This window comes from Nothobranchius furzeri, chromosome 7 (genome assembly GCF_043380555.1).
Source record: "Nothobranchius furzeri strain GRZ-AD chromosome 7, NfurGRZ-RIMD1, whole genome shotgun sequence".
In the NCBI taxonomy this organism is placed as follows: Eukaryota; Metazoa; Chordata; class Actinopteri; order Cyprinodontiformes; family Nothobranchiidae; genus Nothobranchius; species Nothobranchius furzeri.
In genome coordinates this window covers 71,070,138-71,084,563 of record NC_091747.1, presented here as the reverse complement: position 1 = coordinate 71,084,563, position 14,426 = coordinate 71,070,138, and the positions used below count along the sequence as shown (strand labels likewise).

The 14,426-nt window shown below is 45.4% G+C and overlaps 1 protein-coding gene across 1 annotated transcript; it reads right to left on the bottom strand.

The window, feature by feature from the left end:
- Positions 1–2,703: 2,703 nt before the first annotated feature.
- Positions 2,704–5,198, bottom strand: LOC107382307 (SRY-box transcription factor 10). The gene is made up of 4 exons (XM_015954414.3): positions 5,076–5,198; positions 4,195–4,646; positions 3,747–4,015; positions 2,704–3,663 (listed from the first exon to the last, which is right to left on the bottom strand). Exons 1-4 carry the CDS (start codon positions 5,100–5,102, stop codon positions 2,876–2,878), a joined length of 1,536 nt encoding a protein of 511 aa, XP_015809900.3. The 5' UTR covers positions 5,103–5,198; the 3' UTR covers positions 2,704–2,875.
- Between the last annotated feature and the right edge of the window lie 9,228 nt (positions 5,199–14,426).

Below are 14,426 nucleotides of genomic sequence, written 5' to 3'. Positions count from 1 at the left end.
CTTCCCACTGCCCCGGTCCTGTGCAGCACTTTAGTCGGCTGTTATGCTGTTTTTAAATGTGCTCTATAAATAAACACGGGATGGTAATGAAGTTTTTAACAGGTAATATAAGATATTTAGTTACAAAGTTTCACCAGCGTAAGTTTATAGTTTCTAATCAAACATGTCAGAAATAAAACTATTAGTTCTTAGTTGAAAGACAAATAAATGCTCAACTACATCTAACAAACACGTAGGCATTGATAAAAAAAAAGTTTTGTGTTTTGTGTTAAAACAGTTACTTAACTACTCAAATTAATTAAATATAAACCAAATACTAACTTTTTGAGTAGAGTAGAAGGCCGTCTCCAGGTCAGGGATGAGGTCCTGCCAGTGGAGGAGTTGCGAGTGAGAGAAAGGTGTAGCGCGAGATCGATAGGCGGATTGGTGCTGCATCTGCAGCGATGCGGGCGTTGTTCCGGTCTGTTGGGGTGAAGAGAGAGCTGAGCCTGAAGGCGATACTCTCGATTTACTGGTCAAACTACCCTCACCTAATGTCACGAGCTTTGGGTAGCGGCCGAAAGAACGAGATCGCGGAAACAAGCGGACAAAATGAGTTTTCTCTGAAGAGTGGCTGGGCTCTCCCTTAGAGATAGGGTGAGAAGCTCGGCCATCCGGGAGGGGCTAGGAGTAGACCCGCTGCTCCCCCAAATCGAGAGGAGCCAGTTAAGGTGACTCGGGCATCTTATTAGGATGCCTCCTGGACGCCTCCCTGGTGAGGTTTTCCTGGTACGTCCAACTGGGAGGAGACCTGAAGGTAGACCCAGGACACGCTGGAGGGACTATGTCTCTCGGCTGGCCAGGGAACGCCCTGAGATTCCTCCTCCAGAGGTGGCTCATGTGGCTGGGGATAGGGAAGTCTGGGTCTGTCAGCTTAGGCTACTGCCTCTGCAACCCGACCCCGATTAAGCGGATGAAAATGGATGGATGGCACAAACCAGGGGTGTCCAATCCTGGTCCTGGAGGGCCAGTGTCCAACAGGCTTGATTCAGTGGTTGAAACACCTGTGCAGCAGCTCATCAGGCTCTGCAGAAGCCTGTTAATTAGCTGCTGATTGAAATCAGGTTGTGTTGAAGCAGAGTTCAAACTAAAACATGCAGGATACCGGCCCTCCAGGACCAGGATTGGACACCCCTGGCATAAACATAAACATAAACATAAAAAACAATCAGGTAAAGAGGCTACTGTTAAACGAGTAAGTTCTGATTTAACACACACACACACACACACACACACACACACACACACACACACACACACACACACACACACACACACACACACACACACAGTTAAAACAAAAAAGGAAATCTCACTCCAAGACTTTAGAAAAAGACGCCAGCCCTGGTGCTGAATTTGACATTTGCATGTTGGACCTCATCCTAATGAGCCTAAACTGCAGCTGAAGGGGGAGGGAGGGGTGGGGGGTGGGGGGGTGCTCAGGTGGAGAGGAGAGGGAAGCCATGTACAAAAGTCCAAGTGTGCCTCTGGCTCCTTCCACCCTCCCCTCACGTCTCTCTGCGTCCTTCTCCTGCAGTGAAAGGCCGTCTTTGTCCCTCAGTAACACGCAGTCCCCAGCCGATTAAATGTGGGGAATTAGTAGTCAATTTTAGCCTGCACCACACACACAAACACAGTAAACAGCTTAGGCTGGCGGGGCTCTGATTGTGTTGTTATTACAGTTAACACGTCAGCACCGCGGCGGCTTTTTCCAGCCTCCCTTTTCTGCAGCTCTGAATAAATCTCACACAGGAAGTCACATTTTTTATAAATAAATTGATTTAATAGATGACAATAATATTTCAACATCACTTTTTCTTGTAAGGAAGCAAAATACTCAAGTGGATGTGTACCAAATATTTTACAAAACTATCCAGAATTATACAAAATGGAAGAAGCCAAGATGTGACGTAAAAACAACTACACACCTAAAGGGTCAGTAAAAAATAACATCTGAGTCGAGCAGTCAAGGTGGAGGCACGGTTTTATGGTTTTGGCCCACATGTGATTCTAATCCCTATTAGGAGCCAGGTCTGGACCGTTACCTCAGAAGATTTGGCTGAAACTTCATACTCTCAGTTTCACTCAGATAGTTTATTAATCAAAGGTAAATAATCTGTTTTTGTCTTTAGAAAGAAAGAAAACTAGTAAAATAAATCTGAACTGAGCTGAAATCTTCAGGGGAACGCATAAAACTGAGGTAATTCTCCAAATCCCAGTCAGGAGCTCTCTTTCCCTGTCATTTTCCTATCACCTTATTCCCCTTGCATGTGTTGTTCTGCTTAGAGAAGTTGATTTAAAGAAGAGCAAAGAAACCAGCTGTGATATTTACAGAAAAAACAAACAAACAAACAACAATTCGGCTGTCCTTTTCTGGCCTTGAATTACAAACCCTCTGACGGGGAAGCGACACAAAACAAGCTCTTTTATCCCCGAAAAGCAGTGGTGCAGATGTAGGCTAACGGTTAAAACAATACAATTCCTACTAAAAACACACAAAAAACAACAAATAATCCTTTAGTTTGGTTAATAAATCAGGTTATGTCAGTCTGAACCCGTCCCCTCTGGGTGTGATGCGTCACGTCAGCGCTGCTCCCGGCTCATACATGGCACACGCGTGTCGGGGGGTGTATAACGCTGACGTTGGCCGTGAGTTGGCTGAGTCATAACTGTGTTAGGTCTTATGGATGCTTCTTGCATTACAGGCTATCAAAAGTAAAAACCTCTAATATGGCACACACACACACACACACACACACACACATGCACACACACACATGCACGCTCACGCGCACGCACACACTTCCCATGTTTCCCTCAGCTCAGCTGCTCTGCCTCAAGGTCTCGTGAGGGTGGTGTAAACAGGCTGCTCCCAGTGTGTGGGGCTGTGGGAGGGGGCCACGCTGGAGGGGTCTCCGATGGTTGTGTACAGAGGCCTCTGTGTGGGGCCCATGTAGGAGAATGCCGAGTACAGCCCTGGGGTTTGGCTGGAGTGAGTGTAGTACGCCCCGGGAGCCTGGTGATCGCCGTACTCAAACTGAGCCCTGGAGGCCAGCGAGGGGAAGGCAGAGCCGTAGTGGGGGAGGCTGAGGGGGGTGTAGGTGACGTGGGTGCCTGAGGAAGGAGAGGACGAGGCCTCGGCATAGTGGCTCCCAGACGCAGACTCGCTTTTGATGGCAGCCTTGGAGGGGTCGGAGGAAGACGGGGAGGCCTGAGGCTGCTGCTGCTGCTTGGAGAGCCAGGCCGAGTGGCCGCTGGCGGCTGCCAGGGCGTAGGCATAAGAGGAGGCAGAGGAGCCGGCCGAGGGGACCCCGGCTCCACTCTGGGGGTGGCCGTTTGGTGGGAGGTACTGGTCAAACTCGTTGACGTCAAACGGCTCGATGTTGGACATCACCTCGTGGCTGATCTCGCCGATGTCCATGGTGCCGAAGTCGATGTGGGATTTAGTGCCCGAGGAAGACGGGCCGCCAGACGTCCCTTCAGCTCCAACTCCCAGGGGGCCCCTGGAGCCCCCTGATCCTCCAGCCACTCCTGACCCCCCCTCTCTTTTGGCATCTGACATCTTCCCAGACTGGAGTTCTGTCTTTGGGGTGGTGGGGGGCGTGGGCGGACTGTGACCCTGACCTGGAAGAGAGAGAAGCATAGTCTGGTGACCTTTTACAGTCTTACAACGTTTCTTAAGCCATCAAACCCAGTCCAGCCCCTACCTGCAGGATGGTGGTGGTGGTGGTGGTGGTGCAGGTCTCCCAGAGGTGACCCAGCTCCTCCATTGTGATCCAGGTGTAGGGTCTTATAATGGGATTGGGAGTGGCTGGACTCCCCTTCTCCCTGGCTGTCAGACTCACTGGCAGGGGTCAGCTTGCCGTTTTTGCGTCTCCGGGGCTGGTACTTGTAGTCCGGGTAGTCCTTCTTGTGCTGTTTCCTCAGCCTCTCTGCCTCCTCGATGAATGGCCTCTTGTCGTTCTCGTTCAGCAGCCTGAGGGAGGAAAACAGGGGCGGATTTGAGCTTCCAGAGTAAATATGAGACCACTAGTCAGAATCTGACAAATAATATCACCAACTCAACAAACGTGATTTATGAAAACAACAGGTTTGTAGTGTTCCTTTAATCCCAAAGCAGTTTAGAATGAGAAGATCCGGACTTGAACTACGAACCTCCAGAGCTTCCCCAGGGTCTTGCTGAGCTCGGCGTTGTGCAGGTGGGGGTACTGGTCGGCCAGTTTCCTCCTGGCGGCCTGCGCCCACACCATGAAGGCGTTCATGGGCCTCTTCACGTGCGGTTTAGCCTTGTTTCCGTTGTTCACGCGCACCGGCATGGGCACGAGAGTCCAGTCGTACCCGTCCAGCACTTGACTGACCGCCTCCCTGATGCCGATCGGGAAACGGTCGTCCTCCTCCTCCGACTTGGCCCTGGCTCTGCCGCCGTCGTCGCTGCCAGAGTCCGCCACGCAGAGCGCGGTGAGCTGCTGCGGCGGCCCGCTCAGAGGTGAGTCCGGTCCGGGCGGCGCTCCGGGGTGAGTCGGTGATAGAGAGCGACCGTCGTCTGACCCCACGGGACTCAGCTCCGACTCGGACAGGCTGTGCTCCTCACCAGACATGATTTGACACTGGAACCGGAAATAAAGTTTCTCAAATGTACCCGCGTAATTGTTTTTAATAAACTGTTGTTGTCTCCAGGGATTATTGCTGGCTCTTCTCGGGAATATTCATGATGCGCCAAAGTGTCCAAATCGTTTTAAAAGCAGCTAAAAGGAGACAAAAACAGGGCAGCTCAGCACCACGATAAGGTAAAAACTATTATTAGAAATAAAAAGTGGTCAGCTCTATGCAGAGGTGGGATGTAGTGAGCTAGAATCGTCTCAAACGCAGCCAAAACCCGCGCGGACGCAGCATCCAGCAAAAACTCGAATGTGTCATTTTCTGAATTAAAAAGTCAAATTCGGACATTTTTGTGTTTTAAAAATAATAAATATGACCCGTAAATATCGATATCATTTATGTAAAAAAAAGTTGTATTATAAAATTACATAACCTACCAATTTAGCTGTCCAGCGGTTGCGCATGGGAGTGTGTGTGGCTGCCTGCGACGCCGATGAATGGCTGCTCTGTGTGGCGACTGCGGGGCTTAAAGAGCGCCTTGTGAGAAGGACTGGCAGGAAAAAAAGTGATTGAAAGTCGAAAACATTCCCAAAGAGACAACATTCCAGTACACAGCCAAAACCCCGCCCCTGTGGCGCAGTTCAGCGCCCTGGTTGGCTCTCCAATTACCCTCCTGCGCTCTGATTGGTCCGAGAGCGCAGCGCACAATTCCAGCCAGAGAGAAGGTGAGATTTTTTACCTCTTAATGATTCCACAGAGCATCTATTTAGAGCAGGAGAAGGACGGCTCTGTTGGACGTGTTAACATGTGTCAAACAAATAAACAGCCGGGAGCAGAGTTATTACCTGTGCGGGTAAAATCCTGCAGACAATCAGAAAAATACTCTAATTTGGTCAAATCCTGATGGATGCGGTAGATTCTGCTCATAAATGTGAATTTTTATCCCAGATTTGTCCAAAATATTTAAGATGAAAACGTAATTTTCATCTAAATAGACACACATTTGTTCTGATTGTCACAATTTAAGATTTTTGATTATAAACTGTTAAAACAAAACAAAAATAAACCCCGTTGTGTCATCAGGAGTTTTTCTTTTATTTTATTAGATTTATGGGGTAGATCTTTGAACCTACAGCATCTCCTGAACGGCTTTCGGAGCCCCATGGGGCAGAAGACAGGCGCGGATCTCATCATCATCATCATCATCATCAGAAATACGCTCCCGGCTTGTTTTAGGAGTTAAAATGTTTGTTTCTTTTCTCACTGCGCGCGCAGGCCGTGATAAAACGCGTCGGATGCGCGCAGACACACACTCATCTCACACACATTAAACACAGCAACAATGACCCCTGTGTGCGTCCGCTGCCTCTCATGTTGAGGCCGACTCCCCCGCCACCTCCCCCCGATCCTCTCTTTGCTCTCTTTGTCTCCATCTCAGGTGAATTGTAGCCATGTGATCAAACGCCCAAGCCTCTATCCATTAACCCTCGTAAATGAAAAAAATGGGGAACAAAAAGCAGTTTTGTGCTGCAAACATGGAAAAAAAATGATAACAGAGAGCATGTGTGCGTCTTTCTCCCCCTTATGTCCGAGACACAAGTGGCGCAGACAGAGAAAATCCTCTGCGGCGGACGGGGACGCACGGATCGCTCCGGTACAAACGCGGACAAACTTTTCCGGCTTCCTATAAACTCTCTCCTCCGGATCCGGGCCTCGGAGGAGCTGGTGGTGGCGCAGAGTTTGGAGGGGAGGTGCGGCAGTGTGGGGAGGGGGCGCCTCACCTGCTGCGCCCCGCCGGCCCAACCTGCCGCCCATGGGGCTCTGGGTGAGGCCTGCAGTGAGTTTCTGTTTTGTTGTTTGCGGGTTTGCTGCAGTCGGACAGAACTGTGCGGGTTTTCTGAATCACGTGGAATGTTGTTTTTGTTTTCTGTTTGTTTTGTTGTTTGTTTGTTTTGTTGTTTGATGCAGCCGAGGAGCTGATGAATTAATTAGGTTTAAAATCTGAAAACGCTCTTTTATTTTTAGAACATGGGCTGTAATTTCTATTTTTGCAGGTATTAATATTGTTATTGAGCTGATTAATTAAACGACAGCTCTCGGTGGATTGACGCGTGCGCGGACTTTATTTCTGATGTTTCGGAAACGTTTTCGGTTCAAGTTGAACTGATTTCGTTTCGTAAAAAATATAAAGCTTCAGTTTTATTTAAATTAAATCAACAAAAGTAACAAAAAGAAGAGAAAAAGCACGTTTTTATGTAAAGCCCAAAACAACGTAGCATAATGTTTTTTCCTTGTTGTTATAATAAAAACAAACGAATTAGACAAACAAAAGCGTAAATAATCACAATGTTTAATATTATTGATGTTTGATGTAATAAATAATTATTCACGTTTAACCAAATAGTTCTAATAAATTAATAAATATAGAAATAATCTAAAGACGCATCAAACTGAAACAAACTCAATTCTGTGTTCGTTGCAAGTAATTATTAAATATATAAAAATGCTTTTAAAATTGTAGATTTTAGTCAACAAAACATCTGGACTCAGTATTAAATAAAAGCTTACTTTTCCTTTTATTTATGAGCTTATTGTTTTTAATCAGACTCAGGAAATTCAGACTTTATTTGTTCAGTTAATAGTTAAAATTATTATTATTATTATTATTATTATTATTATTATTATTATTATTATTATTATTATTATTATTATTATTATTACTGCACTGGGGCTTATTAATTATATTTTCATTTTTAAAACTTGCTTTCAGATGTTTTTCAGATGGAAATAAGCTCCATTTATTTATAAATGATTTATTGATTTATTTCTGTCACTGACTTTTTGATGCTCTGAAAATAAATATTTATTATATATAATATAGAATTTAGTTGCTCACATTTATTTAGTTTTTACGTTACAAAAGTCAACTGAAGTCAGTGACTTTTAATTAAAGAAAACATTTAATTATGACAAAACATTTTCTGATTCTAAATGTTGTTGTTCATCAGAATGTCCAGGATGGGAAAAAACACTGTTTAATAAATCAAGTAAGATTAGTTTTTCTTTCGTTATTTGCTTTAGCGTTTCTCCTGCAACCCTTTAACCCTCTGGAGGCAGGCGTTGCAGATTTGCATCGTTAAAACCTACCTGGTTACTCCACACACGTGTTTCAGGAGCATTTTTTAACTCAGAAGTTCCCCTGAAGGACTTAGTTGTTCATCCTTTTACCAAAACTTATTTTGAGCCTGAGAGGGTTAACTTCCACAAGTAAAATTGAAAAAAAGAGAGAAAAAAGTAAAATAAACTTCTTAATTGTCTTTTTGTTCATTTGGGACAGTCAGGATAACGGAAGGCAACAACAATAATGTCAAACGATGAACTTTTATTCAAACATCATGCCATTTCTTTTGTTTTGCAGTTTTTTGTTTGCGGTTGGGACGTTTTTAATCAGAAACCTGCTCTAAACCAGCTGTTAAAGCTGTGGTTTCCTGAACTAGACCAAATTCTTGCTCTGCAAAGTTTATATATTCAATTCAATTCAAAAATACTTTATTAATCCCAGAGGGAAATTGATTGATATGTGAATCTATAGTCCGGCTTGCCAGGCTAGTGGTTTCCAGTCAGGTCTGCAGAATGTAGAAATCAGATTTGACTTTATTTATTAGTAAAAATGTCACAAGATGCATTTGTATTAATAAATAAAACAAAAATGAACCATGAAGCAAAACAGGAGCTGAATTTATTTTACTCTGTAAATATTCAGGCTTTAAAGTGTTGGCTGAAGTTTAAGAGCTTGAGATTCAGGAATCAGATAAATTCAGATAAACTTTATTAATTTGATTTTGTCACAAATGACGTCTGAAGACAAGGTCCCAGACGGATAATCTGTAATCTGAAGGTCAGATTGGAGCTCAGCTCTTACACCTGCGACTGAAACCTTCTGCTGCGTTTTTCCTCCTTTTGGGACGTTTTCTGACTCCTGTGTGAAACTCCCGGCGGCCCGAGGGCAGCTGGAACTGGTTAGAAAATAGAGCTCACATGGTTGCATCAGTAACTGCTAACCTGCCATGTGACTGCAGTAATGGGCCTCGCCATGGCTCCACAGACAGCCGTGTCACAAGAGCTCGCTTCCTGTGGCTCCTTCGATGGGAGGACGAGGTCTCATGATCAGGGAGGTCAGAGAGGAGGAGGGGGGAGGTCACGGGGTCAGCATCAGGTGCACTCTCTCAGGTGGAGTTTGATTCAGAGGTTTTGTTTTTAATGATCAGGTAGTCACATTAATGTCGGCCTGCTTGCACAGCTCGCCTGAGGGGAAATTCCTGAAATCTGATGATGGATAGAAAAATGAGTGAAGGAAGAAAGAGGGTAAAACAGAGAGATGCTACCAGTGTGAGAGGAGGAGAGATGCAGATAAGGGGAAGCATGCACAGTGGTCAAACACTCACATGCTGGGTCACATTCTGCATAAAACAGATGCATAATCACTGGAAAGTATTCGTTCTGGTGTCAATGGGCACATTTGGCTTCAGGTCAATAGCGTCTATTGTTCCAAATGATGATGAGCTGCGCAGAAGGATTCGGATCCTAAGGCAGAACCCGGATATCAGTGGCATCTTGCATCTGGGATCTACTCATAGGGTCTTTCTTTATGTCGACGATACACTTTTATGTATGTCAGATCCTCTTCCTGTCATTCCAAAACCGCTGACTCTTCTTGGTTCGTTCGGCCAGATCTCAGGCTATAAGGCCAAGATTGATGCCTGTGACTCCTTTCACCGGCCCCATTCCATTTCAAATAATAGATATGTAGGTATTTGGATTACGCGTAAATTCGAAGACCGTTTTGGGACTAATTAAAATCGTTTATTGGCTAAACTCAAACGAGATCATTAGATTTCAGATTTCAGATTCAGATTTTAGATTTATTGGCCAAGTAAAAGTACATTTACAAGGAATTTGTCTTCGGTAGATGTTCGCTCTCTAAAACATAAAACAACCACAATAAATGAGAATAAAAATACCTAAAAACACATAAGAACACATGTTCATTTACACACACACATATATACATATATACATACCCACACACACACACACACACACACACTCACACATATCCATAAGCAAGAGATAATCTCAAACGTGCCACTGGGTGATGATGCTCCATTTTCACCAATCAGGAGTGTGAGGGGCCCGCTTGAAAGCAGTAGTCCCGCGTGCTTGTTGTTTATGTCTGTGAACGCTTTTTGATTCTTTTTGTTTTTCTTTCTTTTGTGAGGTCGTGTTTGTGTCTCGGTTTGGTATTTCATTGAAACCTGTAACGTTTTGGTTTTCCCTTTTTGAGTTTGATCCGGTGTAGTGGGGTGGGCTGTGGTGGTGTATGTGTGTATGTGTGTGTTGGGGGGGGGGGGGGGGGGGGGGGGGGGGGTTCTGTGTTGTTTGTTCTGTTTCAAAATATTGTGAAATAATTAATAAAAAAGATCCTGTTCAAAAGAGAAGGGTTTGGATCCGGGTGCCAGGGAGGCGGCGGCGTCTTTCAGTGAGTTTTTCTGTAAACGCAGCAGGATTTCTCCTGCTCAGCTGGTGGTAAACACTTTAATTCACAAATGTCATTTCCTCTCAGGGTCTGTCTGCAGAAAGAGCTCTGGGGGAATTCCAGTAGCAGTCGGTGAGGATGCGTCTCATGTGACCCCCCCTGCTGGTCCGTGGGACCCGTGCGGTGGTTTCTGGATGCTCTGATCCTACAGAAGCTGAGAACATCACGTGTGTCCTGTTGGAAGGAGAACGTCCTGTCTGAATCCTACCTGCAGGAGCATCTCCTGGTTTGTGATGCAGCATGGAGGCTTTTTAAAGCTGTGATGAAGGGATGCATAAAAAGAGGACAAGATTCTGCTTTCTGACCTCTGCCTCTCCCTTTTTACCCATTTTCACCCAGTGAATTAGTGCAGCTGCACCACACTTTAAATGAATGCCCCTCTTTTTCTTTTTTTCCTCTGAGCGTGTATGTGACCAAGCATGAATCCGGTCTTTGTGCTCCATCTGCACGGTTGCCCCCCCCCCCCCCCCTCCCCCCCGCTATAGTTTCATCTCCTCTGTTTGGGAAAAAAAAGAGGAGCTTCGGCTGCAATGGCTGCAGCACTGGTGAGGCGGTGGCCATGGTAGCGATGGTGGTGGCAGCGGCAGGGAGGAGGGGGAGGATGGTAACTTGTTGGACCACATTCCTGTGCAGCTGTGGAGGCTGGTGCAGGGTGGGGAGGTGGAGGGCAGAGCAGGATCATCATTGCATTGCGGGGCATCATGAATGGTCTTTTGTTCGCTGGCCTGCTGTGTCCGCGTCTCTTTGCTGCAGTTTCAGGGAGAAAGGCAGGAAAACCCTGAAGAAGAACCCGTTTCCATGTGACCGACCCAAAGCTCCAGCCTGGGACGACGTCAGAGACGGGGAGAAGAGTGGTTTTCAAGAATCAGGTGCAGCAGGAAGCTGAACCTCAGAGTGTCATGGTGATGATGAAGATGGGGATGATGGTGACGGAGACAATGAGGGCATTCATCACAGCTTCATGACCAGTTTGCCTCTCAGTCATGGACGCCAGCACGCCGTTTAGTCATGCATTAATGTTGACGGCTGTCTGCTCACGTATCTGTGCCTGTGGTGCAGCAGAAGCCATGTCAGCTGTTTTTGTCAACATTTTGTTATTTTCAATGCTCAAAAGAGCTTCTGTTTCTCTTAAAAGCCATTTTTGATGTTTTCTGCAATTATTTACTCAGATGACAGAAACCGTTGTATAAATAATCTCTATGGATCGTCTATTTTGAACCTTATACCCTTGTGGACGGTTTCCTGATGGTGCACCAGCCCAGAAGCGCCCATTTGACAGAAAGTCAGCTCAGTTATAATGACCGCAAGGTCAGTTGATTGTACTTTTATTATTTTTCAAATAACTAATCAAAGTCAAAACGCTTGTTGAACCTTTTAAAGACTAAAAATCCACTTTAAGCTGCTGCTTGGTCGAACATGGACTGTATGGATGGAAGTCAAAATCTAAACTGGAAAAAATATATTAAAACAACCTAAAAAGTCTACATTTGACCTCAAATGGTCCTAACTCACTGTGATCATGGACGTAATTTGGGGGGGGGCAGGGGGGACATGTCCCCCCCACTTTTTCCAAAGTCAAGTTTTGACCCCTGCACTTTTTACCATCCAAAAACAATAATACTTTACATTAAATTGACACTGGTTGAGCTCTAGGACCAAGCGGAAAACAACCATTTGTGTTGAAGCCTGTTTCCCATTAGAGCATACTGTAACGATACCCCCCCCCCGTGTCCCCCCCCACTTCTAAAGTGAAAATTACGTCCTTGACTGTGATTATATTATGATTTGAAGTTCTGCTCCTGTCTTTGTGTGGAGATTAAAAGGTTACGGTTAAAGTTCATTTAAAACGAACCAGTCCTAGGTTCATGCCAGTCAAAACGCTGAATAAAAAGTAAAACCGAGTTTGGGTTTTGTAAACGTTCTAGTGAACCAGAGCAGAGCCAGCAGCTCGTTTTAACCCAAAAGAAAAGGAAGCAGAAATCTTTCATGTGTTTATTGATCCTGATGCGTGTGGCTGGTTTTCATCCTCTCCTCCTGCGCTTCATTTACACTTAAACTGTTTTTCTCTCTAATATTTAGCTTTTGTGGAACTTTTGTAAAGATAGAGAATGTTTTCTGTTGTGTAAAAGCTTAAATAAATCACCTTCACAGCCTTTTTCACACTCGTTTCTTTAAAAAAAAACATCCCATAACTAGAAATGCAACGATACCACTTTTTTCCAAACCGATACGACACCGATACTTGGATCTGAATAATCGCCGATACCGATACTTCTACCACACAAAAAAAGGCAATGATTTGGAATACAGATTTTATTTTCTTCTCTGCTTTCAACAGGAAAAGACTGTGAGGAAGATAAAAAGTAAAATATATGAATGGAAATCATCACAAAACTAAAATATTAGGCAAACAGAAATGACAAGTTACAGTGAAGCATTGGTATTGGTTCCTGGTATCGGTTAACTTTTACCAATACCGATACCAGTATCGGTATCGGTGCATCCCTACCCATAACTTCATTTCCCCACCTTTCAGCCCAAAAAAACTCATTTTAAACGGACTGTGACGTCTCAGTGGAGCCACATTCTCCTTAAAGGTCAGGATGAACGTTTCAGTTGCACTCGTGTCTGGTGGTAAACGAGCAGAAACTGAAAATGAAGCCAAACTTTGTTTTTTCCCAAACATTAAAAAGCATCTTTGTAAAATGCACCAGGACATAAACTCGTCTGATGAGAAGATGCAGCAGAAGCACACACAGGGGCAGAGAGAGAGAGAGGCAGCAGCTCTGACTCTCCTCATCATGAGTTCTCCTCAGAACATTTAATTAGTCTGTGAGAACGACGAAGGAGGAGGAGGAGGAGGAGGGAGAGAGCCCGAGTCTCGGGGGGAAAGATGGCTACATGAAAGAGTCTGTTGTTGTCAGAGCAGACGGGAGATAAAAGACAACCGGGCAGAAAGATGGATGGGATATTTGGGCACAAAGTGAGAAAAATACAGATTTATGATTTACCCGTTTCCGTCCTCTTCTTCTGTCTTTTAGGAGCGGTGAGCGTGGGCAGGACAAACGTCTCTGAGTGGGAAATGCTTTTCAGCAGCGGCCCAGAGTGAAAATGTCACAATTCTGATCAAATAACACAAGAGGAGTTTAAAATTTGAGCATGAAGAGGAGAAGTAACTGGTTGGTCACAGAAGGGAGGGCTTCCTGTGACGTTCAGAGGAGCGTCGAGTTGCTTTGATGCTGCTGAAACAGTAAAGAACCCAGAAGTCTCCAGATTTATTACATCTGATATAAACAAGATGACGAGCGAGACCAAATCCAAGCAGGTCCGTGGGTTTGACTCCAGATAGAGTTGCACAGAGCTGCGTGCTAGCAGAGCGTTTCTCCTGGGCTTGTTTTTGTGCGATCGGTAAACAAGTCTCAGAACCAGAGGCAGACGAGCAAATACAAAATGATTTTGTTTACTAACAGAAAACACTTTCATAATCAAGCAGTTAGAGCCTGAATGAAGTGTGATGACCCAGATCACAGCGGCGTTCAGCTCCACCAGCCCGGACGCGATCACTACCAGACCCGCACAACACACGAAGGAGTGCTCTACAGACCGGCAAGAACCAGAGAACCCGCAACTGCTTTTACAGGTTAAGGTCAGAGGTCACGCTGCAAAAATAAGAACATCAAAGCAAACATGGAGGTGATGGTCTGGTCCAGGGCCACCTGCTGTCACCGATGGAGCAATGGATTCTGCTCTCTAGTAGAAGTTCCTGAAGGAGAACGTCTGACCTTTGACCTTAAACTGGCCGGTCCTGGAAAACCCTCCCAACATTCTGTAAAGAGTGAGACGAGCTCCCTCATCAGCAGTTATCATGGCTGTTGCTGCTGAAAGCATCACGACCACCTCTGGGTTCAGGGTTCATGCACGTCTCCACTCCGGTCCTGAAACCTTCACCTCTACTCGATCTCTGATGCAGAAACGCGTTAGCCACCGGTTCAGAGCGTACGGCAGCGGTGACATCAAATCAAAGACGACCGGCAGAAAGACGGACAGGAAGATCTTTGAACTCGTCTCGGCGTTCTTCACACGTGGAACGTGCAGGTGGACGCCTCTTCTGGTCAGCCTCAAGGAATCGTCGGGATTTCATTCCAAGCCTTGAAGATCTGACTCTACCTCGCCCATCTCCTCCTCCTCCTCA

Excerpts from the sequence above, each read along its gene's own strand:
- LOC107382307 (XM_015954414.3), bottom strand. The coding sequence starts at position 5,102 with ATGCGCAACCGCTGGACAGCTAAATTG. Across the intron at positions 4,647-5,075 it reads ACCGCTGGACAGCTAAATTG|TGTCAAATCATGTCTGGTGA; the intron begins GTAGGTTATGTA and ends TTCCGGTTCCAG. Across the intron at positions 4,016-4,194 it reads ACCCTGGGGAAGCTCTGGAG|GCTGCTGAACGAGAACGACA; the intron begins GTTCGTAGTTCA and ends TTCCTCCCTCAG.